The 16,681-nt window shown below is 39.3% G+C and overlaps 1 protein-coding gene across 1 annotated transcript in view; it reads right to left on the reverse strand.

Annotated features, from left to right (window-relative positions):
* The window catches only part of CTNNA1 (catenin alpha 1), a 184,632-nt gene that overhangs the window by 44,746 nt on the left and 123,205 nt on the right, over positions 1–16,681 (reverse strand). The window contains exons 8-9 of the mRNA XM_041760810.1: positions 6,281–6,361; positions 4,915–5,067 (exon numbers count right to left, since the gene is read on the reverse strand). Coding sequence (XP_041616744.1) covers positions 4,915–5,067; positions 6,281–6,361 — 234 coding nt within the window. The remainder of the gene's footprint in view (positions 1–4,914; positions 5,068–6,280; positions 6,362–16,681) is intronic.

Here is a 16,681-nt window from a genome sequence, read left to right on the forward strand (position 1 = left end):
TAAGGGGAACTAATGAAACAAAAAGTATAGAGATAACAAAACAAATGAAGTATTTCACCTTTGTTCATTAAAACAAGTCTCTACCTAGTTCAGAGCTCATCATAATATAATAGTATTATGGGGAAGAGAAGCCTTGACAATGAAGAATAACGTTCTGCCTTGAGTCAAGAATTTTAGGCTTCTACAACACTTTGAAAACTCATTTCCTTCTCAAGCACATATGCAATTATATATTCTAGTATCTCTATTACCATAAATGCAATTCAACTGCTTGTAGAGTGGTAGTACAAAGCCTTTAGTTATGCCTCAAGCAATAAAAAAGATGTGTCATTTAATACACATATAAGTATGGGGGGAAGGGGTGATAAAGAGGTCAGAACGGAGTTGTATTAGGGAACACAAACTCTAAACTCAAAGGGGCCTCTGTTTAAAGTAGAAGCATGGACAATGCTCCTGAAGCAGGATCTCCAGAGCCACCAGGTACACATAACACTTCTCACTGTCTACTACACTAGCAAGCTCAAAAGGCACAGCCCTGCTGCTGGAGAACCTTAGGTAAGTGACTTAACCTCTCTAATCCTCAATTTCCTTACCAAGAAATGCTACTGTGGAAAATGCACTATATTTGCATACACCTGGTTGTACAGCAGATGCCCAGCAAGTGTCAGTTGTGTTGATGAGGAGGACGCAGCAGACCCAAATAAAAAGCCCTCCAGCACTACAGACAAGGGCTTATTACCCTCTGAGGTTCAGGAACCAGGTTCAGGGACCACAATGAGCCCCCTGCCACTACCAATACCTGTTACTCTAGGCCTTGAGCTTAGCTTGTCCTTGCTTTCATCTTATAGGCATACTTTCTGATAGACTACTTATAGAAGGTTGGCTTCCTAAAGACAATCTTTGTATATCTGGAGGTTATACCTCGTGCTATCGTGTGACTACTGTGAACAAAATAATGCTTAATGGAGACACAAAATAATACTCTTCTGATTTTAATTCCAAATGAGACAATCATTAACTTATATAGAAGATGGACCTGGGATCCCTGGGTGGCACGCCTGCCTTTGGCCCAGGGCACGATCCTGGAGACCCGGGATCGAATCCCACGTCGGGCTCCCGGTGCATGGAGTCTGCTTCTCCCTCTGCCTGAGTCTCTGCCTCTCTCTCTGTGTGTGTGTGTGACTATCATAAATAAATTTTAAAATATTAACAAAAAAAAAGACGATGGACCTATGACCTACAACTATAGAGTCAACTAATTTTCGACAAAGAAGGAATATCCAATGGAAAAAAAGTCTCTTCGGGATCCCTGGGTGGCGCAGCGGTTTGGTGCTTGCCTTTGGCCCAGGGCGCGATCCTGGAGACCCGGGATCGAATCCCACATCAGGCTCCCGGTGCATGGAGCCTGCTTCTCCCTCTGCCTATGTCTCTGCCTCTCTCTCTCTCTCTCTCTCTCTCTGTGACTATCATAAATAAATAAAAATTAAAAAAAAAATTAAAAAAAAAATACTGAATAATAATAAAAAAAAAAAGGAAAAAAAGTCTCTTCAACAAATAATGTTGGGAAAATTGGACATCACACAGAAGAATGAAAAATGGACCAGTTTCTTTTTTTTTTTTAAGTTTTTTTTTTAAATTTTTTATTATTTATTCATGATAGTCACACACAGAGAGAGAGAGAGGCAGAGACACAGGCAGAGGGAGAAGCAGGCTCCATGCACCAGGAGCCCGATGTGGGATTCGATCCCAGGTCTCCAGGATCGCGCCCTGGACCAAAGGCACGCGCCGAACCGCTGCGCCACCCAGGGATCCCAATGGACCAGTTTCTTACACCAGACACAAAAATAAATAAAAATGGATGAAAGACCTAAATGTGACATAAGGAACCATCAAAATCCTATAGGAGAACACAGGCAGCAAATTCTTTGACCTTGGCCATAGCAACTTATTAGACACATTGCCAGAGGCAAGGGAAACAAAAGCAAAAATGAACTACTGGGACTTCATCAAGATAAAAAGCTTCTGGGCAGCCCCAGTGGATCAGCGGTTTAGTGCGGACTTCGGTCCGGGCGTGATCTTGGAGACCCAGGATCAAGGCCCATGTCGGGCTCCCTGCATGGAGCCTGCTTCTCCCTCTGCCTGTGTCTCTGCGCCTCTCTCTCTGTGTCTCTCATGAATGAATGAATGAATGAATGAATGAATGAATGAATGAATGAATAAAGCTTCTGCACAGAGAAAGGAACAATCAACAAAAACTAAAAGGCAGACTACAGAATGGGAGAAGATATTCAAAAATGACATATGTGATGAAGGACTAGAATCCAAAATCTCTGAAGAACTTACAAACTCAACACCCCAAAAAACAACCCAGTTAAGAAATGGGCAGAAGACACAAAGAGACTCCCCTCTCCCCCGCCAGAAAAAAAAAAAAAAACCATCAAGATGGCTGGGGTGCCTGGGTGTCTCAGTCAGTTAAGCATCTGACTTGGGCTCAAGTCATGATTTCAGGGTCCCAAGATCAGCCTGTATCAGGCTCCTCACTCAGCAGGGAGTCTAATTTTCCCTCTCCGATCGTCCCTCTCCTTGCTCTCTCTCTCTCAAATAAATAAATGAAAAAAATCTTTAAAAATAATTTAAAATGAGAAGATATCCAGATGGCTAATAGACACATGGAAAGATGCTCAACATCACTCAGCATCAGGGAAATACAAATCAAAACCATGATGAGAGCACCTCAAACCTTTCAGAACAGCTAAAAATTAACACAAGAAACTAGAGGTGTTGGTGAGGATGTGGGGAAAGGGGGACCCCCTTGAACTGTTAGTGGGAATGCAAACTGGTGCAGCCACTGTGAAGAACAGTATGGAGCTTCCTCAAAAAGTTAAAAATAGACTACCCTATGACCCAGCCATTGGATTACTGGGTATTTAACCAAAGGATACAAATATACAGAAGGGCTATACATGCACCACAATGTTTATAGCAACATTATCAACAATAGCCAAAGTATGGAAAGAACCCAAATGTCCATCAACTGAGAAATGGATAGGGATGTGGTACATATACACAATGGAGTATTACTCAGACATCAATAAGAATGAAATCTTACCATTTGCAACAGACAAGGATGGAGCTAGATTGTATTGTGCTAAATGAAACAAATCAGAGAGAGAGACAAATACCATGTGATTTCACTCATATATGGAATTTAAGAAACCAAACAGATTAACTATTACGGGGCTGGCGGGGGGGGGTGAGGAGTAAACCAAAAGAGACTCTAAAAGAGAACAAATTAAGGGTTGATGAAGGGAAATGGGTGGAGGATAGCAAAAGGGGTGATGAGTATTTAAAGAGGGTACTTGTCATGATGAGGAATGCATGTTGAATTTAAATGATGAATCACTGAATTCTACTCCTGAAATCAATACTCCACTATAGTTTATTTTAATTTTTTTTTTTTTTTTTAATTTTTATTTATGATAGTCACAGACAGAGAGAGAGAGGCAGAGACACAGGCAGAGGGAGAAGCAGGCTCCATGCACCGGGAGCCCGATGTGGGATTCGATCCCGGGTCTCCAGGATCGCGCCCTGGGCCAAAGGTAGGCGCCAAACCGTTGCGCCACCCAGGGATCCCTCCACTATAGTTTAACTAAAATTTAAATTAAAAAAAAAAAAAAAAGAAGAAGACTGATCTGTGTATTCTGTACATAATCAAATTAGGTCAAGGAACATTTAATTGGTCAAAGAAAACCAGATGTAAAATTAGTAATGCATTTAATGTAACCACTGATGTTTTCCTTGGAATATTTTTATGACATTAACCTGGCCGAATGTCATTATAAATACAAATGTACAAGACATACATTTTACATAATAGGCCCATTTTCTGTTCTAATATAATGACCATCTTACCAAATGGTCTATGGAATACCTTTTCCAAATATTAGATATTCTACATTAAAGTTACAAAATCAAGTAACTTGAGTATGTGCTTACTATGGGTCAAACTTTAAAACTAATGAGTAAGTTAAACAATAACATAATTTCACTTATCAAAAAGCAGTAGCAAGCCCAACTTATCTGGAAATTAAATAGCAATTGACTTCCCTTTTTTCTTGTCATCTCACAAAACAATCACTTGGATAGATTTCTACTGTTCAAACATAGCTAATTAACAGCAAGTTTCTTCAACTTTAAAACATGATAACTGGAACGAGTCTATATCTCAGACAAAGAGTTAAGCGCCTGACATACATCATCTCTTTCAGATCTCAAAATAATCCATAGATAGGTATCATTAGTATCCCTCATTTTACAGAAAAGAAATGGAAATTTAGAAAGGTTAAGTAATTTGCCAGGGTGCATGCAGCCTAGGATATAGACCATGCAATTTCTTCAAATTCTAGGCACTACTATCCCCTTCTACAGTGTTTTTGTAAGTTCAGGTATGTCATGACCTATCTTTATTTGCATTAACATTAAGTGGAAATGTTAAGTTTCTAGGACATAGGAACTATCCATATTTAATCACGCACATAATTAATGTAAATTGACCAAAATGGTAGTTTGGCATAGATGTAAAGTAATGATACTTTGACCTTATACATACTGTATATTAGGTAAGCCCCTAATATTTTTTTTTTAAAGATTTTATTTATTTATTCATGAGAGACACACAGAGAGAGAAAGAGGCAGAGACACAGGCAGAGGGAGAAGCAGGCTCCATGCAGGGAGCCTGACGTGGGACTCGATCCCAGGTCTCCAGGATCACACCCCGGGCTGCAGGCGGCGCTAAACCGCTGCGCCACCGGGGCTGCCCAGCCCCTAATATTTTTTGATTAAATGATATGATTTTTAAAAATCACCATACTCTATCAAGTTACCTACAGTTAATGAAACTGCTAATACACTTACCTCTATTAATTTGTTAGCATGTTCACGAAAAACTTGGGCATATTCCTTAACTTCTTTCTCATTTCCATTCTTTGCAGCTTCAATCAATACTAAAAGTGGAACGTTGGTTTCCAAAAATGAATCTGAAACATGGTCCATGACGGCTTTGCGGAGCTAATAAATAAATTGTAAAAATTTGATTTTATTTCTACCAAGGAACTAGACTATTTTTCTCTTGTACTTTTAAATCTTAATGGAAGCTCATGAAAGCCTGCCTATACTTATACAAGGATCACTCATGTAAGCCATGCAGTTATATAATCTGCAACATAGGAAACATGATCCTGAAAATAATGGTTATGCTATAGTTACAGCGTTTCAGCAACAAAATCTCAGGTTTCAAGATAATACCCTTTTTTATCCTTGGGAATTACAAACCTAAAGTTTTTATCTTAAAGGAATAAAAGCAAAGCTGAACAGAAAGCAGAACTGACCCATCACCTTGGAATATATGTCATTAGCCTAAATGGCTAACTAAAAGTGAAAAGAGAGATTAAGTATTTTATAGTTTATCTGAACAGGGTTAGCAGCACACTGTAAACCTTACACCTGAAAGGTTATCTTTATAAACATTTCTGACACGACTTTACCGTAAGGAAAACAAATACACATTCTATCATTAATTTTGCTTTTTATCAAACATGATGAATAAAATGCCACCCTACTAAAGACTGGAAACTATTATTACTATAAACTTTGCTTTAAATCGTAATACATTGTTTTTTAAATTCAACCCTATGTTTTTTAAACACTAAAACTCAATTGGATTCTAAAATGTTAATGGGAAAAAAAACTAAAATAAAAATAAAATGTTAATGGGACTATATAACAAATGAAGAGACTCTTTCCTATGTATTTACTAAGAAAACTGAGCAAATCAAATTATCTCTAGACCCACCTATTTATACTGGAAAAACATCTCCCCTAAGGATCTAAGGGAGCTTCAAATGTGTAATCAGAATGGGGCAAGTCAAGTAAATAACCGTGATTTCTGTTTCTCCTGGATGTAAGCTAATATCACACAATCCTTCAGGATTTTGTCATAGGTCCCCAAGTCATTGTAAATTCATTTTTGTAGCTGTACATCCTTTTCACACTAGAACTAATTTATTCAGTCCATCCCGGTGGGACTGTATTATGCCAGGCCCCAAAAGATTTTATTAGTCATTTAGAACCTTATTAGCCATCAAAGAGAGATAAGCAGTTTCCTGTGGAAAAATCTATCCTTTATGCCAATAAAACATATGAGCTCAGTATTTATCAAAATTTTAACCAAAACTACAAAAGTGAGAACTTGGGAAAGCAACTGACAATTTTTCCAGTTTACCTGTCTACGTAAGTCCCTTGTCTTCTTGGTCATTTTATCTATGGCAGAATTGAGTGCATCACTTCTTTCTTTACGTCCAGCCTGGAAAATAAGAGATACACATTTTAATGACTCATAGGGAAATGTAATTATACCCAATATCTATTTTTGTTCAAATCAACATTTTCTTAAAAGTCATTCTTTTTCTTTTTTAAGCCAAAGATTGGAAAATAAATGGGCTTATTTAGGGTAGGGGAGAACCATGTGGTTTTGGTTATAAAAACCTAAGCTTACAATGCTTAGGCTCCATATTATCTGATGGCAGGACCTGCCGGAGTTTTAGCACAAGAAGAGAAGTCAAGGCATGACTTTCACTTAAAAGGTTCCGCTTACACCAATTTCATTAATGAACCAGTTCTCCTTGAACTGCAACCACAAACAGGTTACATCTGATTTTGATGAACTCTGAGACATGAATGTCAAAGATGGTACCTGGCACTAAAACAATGTGAAACAATGAATTTTAAAGTTAAGATGTACCATGATAGATCACAGTTAATATCTTATGCAGCTTTGTAACATTACTTCAGCCATATATTTTTAGGTTCTCCCCAAGCTTAATCTAATTGTATTGCACAGAAAAGAACGTAATAGTCACTCTGAAAGAGTTATGTAAATGGACATTGCTTGAGAGGTCAGGAAGTTGAATTTCCACTGGGAAACATTTTTTTTAATATGACATTTTATTTTTTTTTTAAGATTTTATTTACTTATTTATTCATAGAGACAGAGAGAGAGAGGCAGAGACACAGGCAGAGGGAGAAGCAGGCTCCATGCAGGGAGCCCGACGTGGGATCCAGGGTCTCCAGGATCACACCCCGGGCTGCAGGCGGCGCCAAACCGCTGTGCCACTGGGGCTGCCCTGCACTGGGAAACATTTTAACCAGAACGGAAAATCGATGGCAGCTGAAAGCAAAAGGGACAAAAGTAAGACACCCAGATAGAACTAGCCATATACTTGGAAACACCTTGGTAAGACATCAGGTAGGTTAGTCTAACAAGTACATAAAATGCTTTTCCTGACAAAATGCCCACCCAACAAATGTAAAATAAAAAACACATACTAATCACAGGAGAGAGACACGTGGACAAAGGAATTTAACCCAGTGTTCTACTTTTCAATGCCCTCAAGACGTTCTGGTATAGATATGCCATCAGTACACAAACAAGTACAGCACATGAATAGTTTGGTGAGGAGTTGTGTTTTCATGTTTTCTCAGTGCCTTGTATGTAACATTTGTTACTCACTTTGTCTTATTCCCCATCTGTTAAATGGGAACAATGACACTTGCCCTTCTGCCCCCCAGCCCTCCCCCTACCCCGGTCTCTATGGATTGTTACAGGAGAAAAGAAATACTGAGGGATACAGATTATTTAGCAGACGAGAGAGAGGAGACAAGATGAGATTTTAGGAATATTGAGAGTTGAAATAAAAGTGCTAAATTAATATAGTCACTCTCATATCTGTTTAGGGTCATATCCATTACCTTTCCCCTTAATAATCCTGTAATGCCAATAAAATTAGGTAATATTAAGGAGTAAGAAGGAGTATGGGTGATGCAGTTGGTTGAGTGTCCAACTTTTGGTTTCGGCTCAAGTTGTGATCTCAAGGTCATGAGATGGAACCCTGCAGCAGACTCCAGTGCAGAGTCTGCTTGGGATTCTCTCTCTCTCTTCCCCTCTACCTCAATGTACCCCCTCTTCTCTCTTTCTCTCTCTTTCAACAAAGAAAAAAAAAATTTAATGGTTCTTAAAAGAAGAGTCTCAACAAAACCGACTGAGAATTTCAACCTGAAGGAATTAACTGTGATTTACTCATGGCCATCAGTCAGAAAAGAACTTGACAAGTATAATTAGTTACTGACAATCTCAAAGATCAAATAACAGGCTCTAAGGAAAAGGTGATTAAAACAAGATTAAAAAAAAAATCAAACTGACCTTATAACTAATGATTTCATCAGGAAGGTCTCGGTATATTCCATAAACACACAAGTGCACAAGTCAAGAATATTTCTCAAATTAACCCAGTATAATTTAATGCTGCTCCTAGCCACATTTTTAGGATGTTTCTAGTAGATCGTTTCTCTCACTTTTTTTTTAAAGATTTTATTTATTTTCTTGGAGAGAGGGAGAGAGGGAGAGAGAGAGAGAGAACAACCAGGGGGAGGGGGAGAGGGACAAGCAGACTCCCCACTCAGTGGGGAGCCCTACTCAGGGCCCTGAGATCATGACCTGAGCTGAAGACAGACACTCAAATCAACTGAGCCACACAGGTGCCCCTCTAGTAGGTCTTTTATCCCAGAAAATATCGGTTACCTGAAATGCAAAGGCTGGGCACAATGACCTCATGAGAACCCAAACCCTTATAACCTCGAATATCCAGAAATTTTCTCAATTTGTGTAGAAGGATGTACTTTACAAGCTACATAAAAGCAAAATTCTCAAATTTGATTTTGAGGTATATAGCCACAGAGCAAAATTTACTTTAAGATGCAATCCACACCAGGAATCTGTTAATTCTGTATTTGTCAAACTACCCTAAAAATCAATTTGTCTTTCTTGTTACTTTAGGAAATAAAAGTTTATGCCACATTGATCAGGAAAGGGCAGTTCAGAAGCAGTCATTTGCTGAAGATTTTAGGTTAAACTAAATAGACGTTTTAAATCAAAGCATCCTAAATCAATCAATCAATCAATCAAAGCATCCCTTTAAAATATGTGTGTATATACACACACAAGGTTAGGGTTCCAATCATTTAAAATATAATAGCGGTGGGCAGACCCGGTGGCCCAGCAGTTTAGCGCCGCCACCTGCAGCCTGTGGTGTGATCCTGGAGACCTGGGACTGAGTCCCAAGTCAGGCTCCCTGCATGGTTGGTGCCTGCTTCTCCCTCTGCCTGTGTCTCTGGTCATGAATAAATAAATAAAATTAAAAAAAAAAAAAGATAAGATACAATAGGGGTAAGGACACATGCATATACATACAACCTTAAGAATGGGCTTGATGAAAGTGGAAAGGTTGTTGATCTGTGAAACAAGATTTTACTTCTTGAAAGAGAAGTAATTAAATTAAGCTGTTAGTTAAATTAAAGCTGTTAGGATTTTTTATTTCTAGTTTTAGTTATGCCAAAAGAAAGTTGCTCATTTAAACATTTAAAATAAATGACTCTCAGCTCCTACCTACCTGAGAGACTCTAGGTTCAATCATATTTGATATGTATGTCCTGCTAAAGCAGTGACAAAGAACTAAGAAAAAGATATGGCATATTTGGGGTTTCAACATATAGCTTCCCCTTGGCAAGTAAGTAACAGCTGAACTGGGGAGAGGCAAAGGTTGCTAGATGGCCTCCAGCAACCCAGTCCTAGCGGAGACAGTGAAACGGCTTTCAAAACCCACCTTCAACAGAAGCAAGAAGCAGCCACTCCAACTTTCTCCTGTGTGGCCAAACTTCTGTTTATTTAGACACACTCTTTATTACGCACCTAACTCTGCATCCACTGAAGTAGGCAGGACTAGTCAAAATCCTTCTTTTAGAATTTATACTCTGAGATAAAATAATTCAGAGCAACACATAATTCAGCAGTACTCTCCACTGTGCTGGGCCTGATAGTTCTGAACGACCTAAGAGGGAGTCTGAGTTGGACAGGAAAGTTACACGCAGGGTTAATTTAAGTAACACACTGATTTTTAAGAAGTATTAAAAACTAGGGGTGTATAGGTAGCTTATTTGGTGCGGATTCTAGCACTTGGTTTTGGCTCAGGTCATGACATCAGGGTCGTGGGATCAGGTTCTGTGCTGTGCTGGGCACCTGGTGCAGTCTGCTTGAGATTCTCTCTCTTCCCCTCTACCTCTTCCACTGTGAGGGTGCGTGCCCACACACACACACACTCTCTCTCTCTTAAATACATGCATACATACATACAATCTTTTTTTAAAAACTAAACTTTCTTGGAGGATTTTACTCCCTTTGGTGGTGACCTGTGAAAGAACAATCATGTTACTCTCAAAGACCTGATCCTTGCATCAGAAGAATAATTTTTCTCCTATAATGAACTCACAACTCCCCCAAACCACTTCTACCTTTGCCACAGGTATCACTGGCCTCACTGCTTTGACTGGTGCATATGTCCACCAATTATTCATTTCTACCCTACAAGTTCTCAACTCCATAGCACTAGTCCAACTGTTCCCAGTTGGGAAGGGATGAAATATGTCCCTGGAACAGCTAGTGGCATCTCAAGGTGTATTTTAATCCCTAGAAATAATGTGACAAAGGTTCCCAGGTGACTCTACAAAAGACTAATCAACCTAAAAGGTAATGGTACAAAAGAAACAGAGTACTTCCAGGGAAAAAAACATAGAGTGAACTTCCACAGTGCTTTCGGTGAAATAACTTGTGGCATCTTTTCTGCCAAATCCTGGGAGATGAGAATGAACCTGTAAACCATTCCTTTATCTTTCTGGGGGGAATTATGATGAAATCCAGGATATGGAAAAGTTAGAGAGCCAATACTCAGAGGGTCCCGGCACAACCTGAAGCATTTAGCTGAGACATTCTAATCTCTTTTTGAGATATCAGGTTTCTTTTTCTTAAAACAGATAATAATCATCTACTTATTAAATAGGTGCTGTAAATTGGAAGCATGAACAGGCATTTAAAAGCAAACAGGTACACAAAGTAAGTACTTGAAGGCCATAAAATAAGGTCTTAATTTTGAAACTACTAATAACGCAGGGGGGAAAAAGGGAGTAAGATGACTCAATTATAAGGATATTTCAGAAGGACTGTTAAATGCTCAGTTGATTGTGAAAATAAGGCTAAGATTTGTTGATAAACCAGGGAACTCTTTGATTTCTATGTTAACTACAAAAAAACTTTCTAAAGGACTCTGATCTTCTTTGCTCTACTCAATTAAGATAATGGGTTAACAGGGAATCTTGAAGATTTTACATCTCATGTTCATCCAACTGGCGTTGGATACAGCACGTGTGTGTTTCTTTTAAGAACATTCTCATCATTTTAGACACTAAACATATAAAGCAAAAATCTTTCAAAGACGAATAACTGGAAGAAATATTTATAAAATACTAAACAAAAAAAAGAATTTTTAAAAGATTTTATTTATTTAATATTTATTTATTTATTTAAAACGAGTGTGCACGAGTACAGGGAAGGGCAGAAGGAGAGAAGAGAACAGATTCTGAGCGGAGTGCTGGGCCAAACATGCGGCCTAATTCCATGACCACAAGATCATATTACCTGAGCCAAAAATCAAGGGCCAAACGCTCAACTGACCAAGCCACCTAGGTGCCCCCCAAAATTAATTTAATAAAAAATAGCTTACAAATCTTTAAGAAAATGACCAATTCCACATGGGAATGACCAAATGAAATACAAAGGAAAAAATACTGAACCTGTGATGGCATCAATGCAAAGAAAATCAATAACAAATTTAGCAGAAAGGAACAAAAATAGAAATACATCTACATACAAAATGATGTTCACTGCTACTCATAGGTGAAGAGAAACAAAAGAAAGCACTTTCCATCTATTCCAAAATATTGTTAAATACGTTGTGGGGGTAGGGAGGGAGGTGATGGGTGGTTAGTAAACACTTACAGACTTCTGGGGGAAGTATGAAATGATTTAAAACTTTTTGGAAGCTAATGTGGCAATGACTATCAATTTTAAGCATATATACTCTGCAACCCAGTGATTTTATGGTTAGGAATTTATACATAGGGGATCCCTGGGTGGCTCAGCAGTTTAGCGCCTGCCTTCGGTCCAAGGCATGATCCTGGAGTCCCGGGATCGAGTCCCACATCAGGCTTCTGCATGGAGCCTGCTTCTCCCTCTGCCTGTGTCTCTGCCTCCTCGCGCTCTCTGTGTCTCTCATGAATAAATAAATAAAATCTTTAAAAAAAAAAAAAAAACGGAATTTATACATAAACTTGCCTGAGAATCCAAAGATATCAAATGGATATTCATTTTACACTGTCTGGAAAAGCCAAAAGCCTCAAAACAAACTACATGTCCATAAATTATGGTATAGTCCTATAAGTGAAAAACTATGAAGCCATTAGAGCCCCCCATTCTCTCTCTTACAAATACACACACACACACACAGCAGCAGCAGCAGCAATTCAGAACCAGCTCCCACAGGATGTCAAGCTTTAGCAGTACTGTTTGAGTGATATGGGTTCATCTCTACCCCAGCTATAATGTTGACATCCTGCTATAAAGTCCTTCTCTGTTTTTTTTTTTTAAGATTTTATTTTTATTTATTCATGAGAGACAGAGACAGAGAGAGAGTCAGAGAGGCAGAGACACAGGCAGAGGGAGAAGCAGGCTCCATGCAGGGAGCCCGACGTGGGACTCAATCCTGGGTCTCCAGGATCACACCCTGGGCTGAAGGTGGTGCTAAACCACTGGGCCACTGGGGCTGCCCTCTCTCTCTCTCTCTTTTTTTAAAGATTTTATTTATTTATTCATGAGAGACACACAGAGAGAGGCAGAGACACAGGCAGAGGGAGAAGCAGGCTCCATGCAGGAAGCCTGACGTGGGACCCAAACCCGGGACTCCAGGATGATGCCCTGGGCTGAAAGCAGTGCTAAACCGCTGAGCCACCTGGGCTGTCTGCTATAAGCCTTTCTTAATAAGAAATGATCTTTTTCTCTTTGGGCCAAATTTTTGTTACTAATTTTCTTTGCACTGATGCCATCACATGTTCGATTTTTTGGCTTGTCTTAGCACATGTCATTCACTGTTCTTCTACCCCAGATTTCTGAGTGAATGTCATTTCTAAGGTTCAGTAATTAAGACTGTAAGCATCTAGCCAATATACATGCAAATTCACCCCTTTAAGTTTAACCAAATGGGTCAAAGGCCTCTAACACTGAAAGAGATTATTCAAGAAAATATGAATGAGTATGTTTACTCTTAATTCCATTCTGTGCAAATGGTTTTGTATGTATACCTGTGGGCCACCTATGTTGGCAGGAGGAAACATACCTAAACAGAAAGCTACTTGGACATGGAGAAACAGGAAAGACAAATCCAAACTGAGCTGTATTTCAGAATAAATGAAAATGAAGCCTGCCACACAGAGGAAGGGGGGAAACATGACCACGATGAAGCCACTGTCAACACAACAGTAAGAAAAGGGCTTGGCAATACAAATTTCAATCAGTCTGTGAATTAATCAAAGACTTTAGGATAGTTCTATTTAGTCTGAACTCTATGCTAGGTGAAATAAAAGATCTTCATGGCTAAAACATACCCCAGACCAAACTTCTATGAAAGATTTTCCTTGACCTGAAGTCTGACTCAAGTGCATCACCCCAAGATTTACTGCTGAATTACTTAGCCCACAGAATATAACACTAGAACAACAGAATCAGGCTGTCACCATGACCCTAGCCACACCACCCCCACAAGGAACAACTACCCTAGAAGAAATTCCCAAGTTTTATAGCATCAAAGGGAACACAGTTTACCATCACTGTGGAACCTACTGCTTTCTCAGTCCCGTTTACTAAAAAGAGAACAAAAGGACTTTTAAAAATCAAAAGCAATGGAGAAAGAACAGGGATAGGGACAACGATCTAATAAAAAAATGGGGATTTTAAAAATGTCCTTATGTGGACAGCTGGCTATTAAAAAGGCATTTAAAAAGAAAGATTCCCAACCATACACCTATTTATTTACATTGACAGTGGTCTAGTGAGCGCTAACACTCCTGGAGCCCAGTGTTCTGAATGCCTCTGGCTCCATCTGGGACTATCCACTATCTTTATCCACCTCTATGATAAACTGGTAAGGCCATCAATCCTTATATATTCTACCTGCCTCTTATACACCTTGTTTCTTGGGAAGATGACAAGCTAATGTTCAGCACAAATCTTAGTGAGTTTTCCTTTTTTCTAAATAGCAAATCAAAAAATTTAAAAGAACAGTCATGTCTTTGCCACAAATACATACAGTCTAAAAGAAATGAACAACTCTAGGATTTAACATAATCTTTCTCTCATCTTCCTTCTTCTCTACAAAGGAAGGCTAGTAAAACCCACTTACTCTAACCCAGGCCCAAATTTGAGGTTGCCAGCTAGGAACACTAAAAGGTTCTTAGCAGGAAATATACTCAGACCCATAATATCTAGGACCTCCACCGGAAAAATGACTATCCCATTTTGATAAATGTGAAGGGATCCTCCAAGTAGCGATCAAGACAGGCAGCAGTAAGGTTTATTTTAATATACTTCTACAGAGCACCTTTGTGCAATATCACTGGTGCTAGAGTTATACAATTTTTGGATTTGGGAATGATTAAGGGAACATTTGACTTTTTAGCATAATTCAAAATCAAGCTCTGGCTCTACTGCAAAAGAACAGAAAATTCCATGTATCTATCTGTACATCTGCCTCTCCGAGCAGGGAAATAATTCTCCTTAATCAGCAATACATATTAAAAGCAAACTTTCATGTAGAGTAATGCATGTAACTACAGCACCTAAGCCCTGCCGCTTGACTCACTTTGCTTAAAACCATTCACAGAGAGATGAATTAGATCTTACTTCTCCTTTGCCTTGTCATAAAGAACAACTAAAGCAGTGAAAATTGAGATGATATGGATAGTACTTTCCAGTGGTTGTCCTGCCACTTTAATTAAGTCAAAGGCATATGAATGGAAAATAAAGCTGTCCTAATATGAAACCAAAAACAAGTTTAATTCAGAAAGAACACAGATCTCTGTTTAGTCCTTTGAGCTAAAGAAAGATCAAGATAAAAAAATGACAAAATTCCATCAATGCAAACCATGTAATCCACTAACTTTAAGACAAGCACCTTATCTTCTTTGGTTCCAGAGACTGAACCTTTTGAACCCAAAGAGAAGGCAAGTACAGTGAGCAAGATGCCTAGTGACTTAGAAGAAACTCTCTGGGTATGTGATGCTGTATTACCACCTACTTCTCCGGTGCATTACTGCCCACTTCTCCAGATGCGTCAAAAAATAATTACTCTTGATTGCACTGGTGCTTCTCTGAGCAATTTCCCTTGCCCACAAATCTGGTATAACAGTGCTACGATAATATAATTTAAGCATTTTCCATTTGTTAATATATAAGAAGTAGGCAAGCAGACTAAAGAGCTGAAAGGAACCAAGCGTCTACGGGGAAGGAGATGCTTTTTCTTCTAAATTTTCACATACAACTCATTCTTAATTGTGGTTGCTCTAATCCAATTGACTCTAATGCTTTTCTCTACATGGAACTAAAGTGGTTACTTCAAGGGAGAATTTAATCCAGTTCCTTCTGCCTGGCAAAGGTTGGGGGTTTGTTTTTTGTTTTGTTTTGAAATCAGAGAGTGGCTGACTTCATCCAATAAGGGCATTTACAGTATCCCAAGGACTGCTTTTCCTTTTAAAAAAAACAAAAAAACAAAAAAAACAAAAAACTGGCTCAGCAGTTTAGCGCCGCCTTCGGCCCATGGCATGATCCTAGAGACCTGGGATCGAGTCCCACGTCAGGCTCCCTGCATGGAGTCTGCTTCTCCCTCTGCCTGTGTCTCTGCGCATCTCTCTCTGTCTCTGTCTCTCGCTCATAAATAAATAAAAATCTTAAAAGGGGGGGGCGGGGCGGACTACTATCAGATTCCCTCTCCTTCGATGTTTTAGGAGAAAGATGTTCCTGAGGAGCAGGAACTCTGTAGCCCAGGTCTGCAGGCCCTATGAATATCTGATTAAAACTTATTCACAGAAAAATGCACAAGCAACAAAATTTTACAAACAAGTCCATGGACTTAGGTTAAGAACATGTGGACAGACAAGACTATGGAAAAGATGAAGGTCAGTGGGGGGAGTGGCATCCCTTAGGTCTAAAAGAAGATCTCTCCCTTCCTTAACCAGCAAGGAGGAAAATGTGGAAGTACTAGTACAGGCTCATTCTAAAGAATGTGGGGTTCCACTCACAGGCAGTTTTGGCTTGGGAGCTTATCTCTGGCTTGGGGGTGCACTACAGTCTAAGATGTCCAATCTTTCCTTCTCTCCTTTCAGAGGCGTCAGACCTGCCCTGTGGTCTGAAGACTCCACTGGCCCTCACGGTATTCCTGTTGTTTTCTCTCTCCTTTTATACTTCCCAAATAAAACTCTAATACTTTTAATCCATCGTGGGGTCTGCTTCTAAGAGGACTCAGACTACACACCTGCAGTTGCCACTCTTTTCACAGCACCTTTATACATGGCACTGAGGAAGGGACCTCAGGTTCTTCCGACCCTCACTTCAGTACCATGCTTCCACAGAAGCTAAGATGACTTCTTGCCCAGGGGGATAAAATCCCTGGAAGCCAATGACGTTCTGGTT

This window comes from Vulpes lagopus, chromosome 7 (genome assembly GCF_018345385.1).
Source record: "Vulpes lagopus strain Blue_001 chromosome 7, ASM1834538v1, whole genome shotgun sequence".
In the NCBI taxonomy this organism is placed as follows: domain Eukaryota; kingdom Metazoa; phylum Chordata; class Mammalia; order Carnivora; family Canidae; genus Vulpes; species Vulpes lagopus.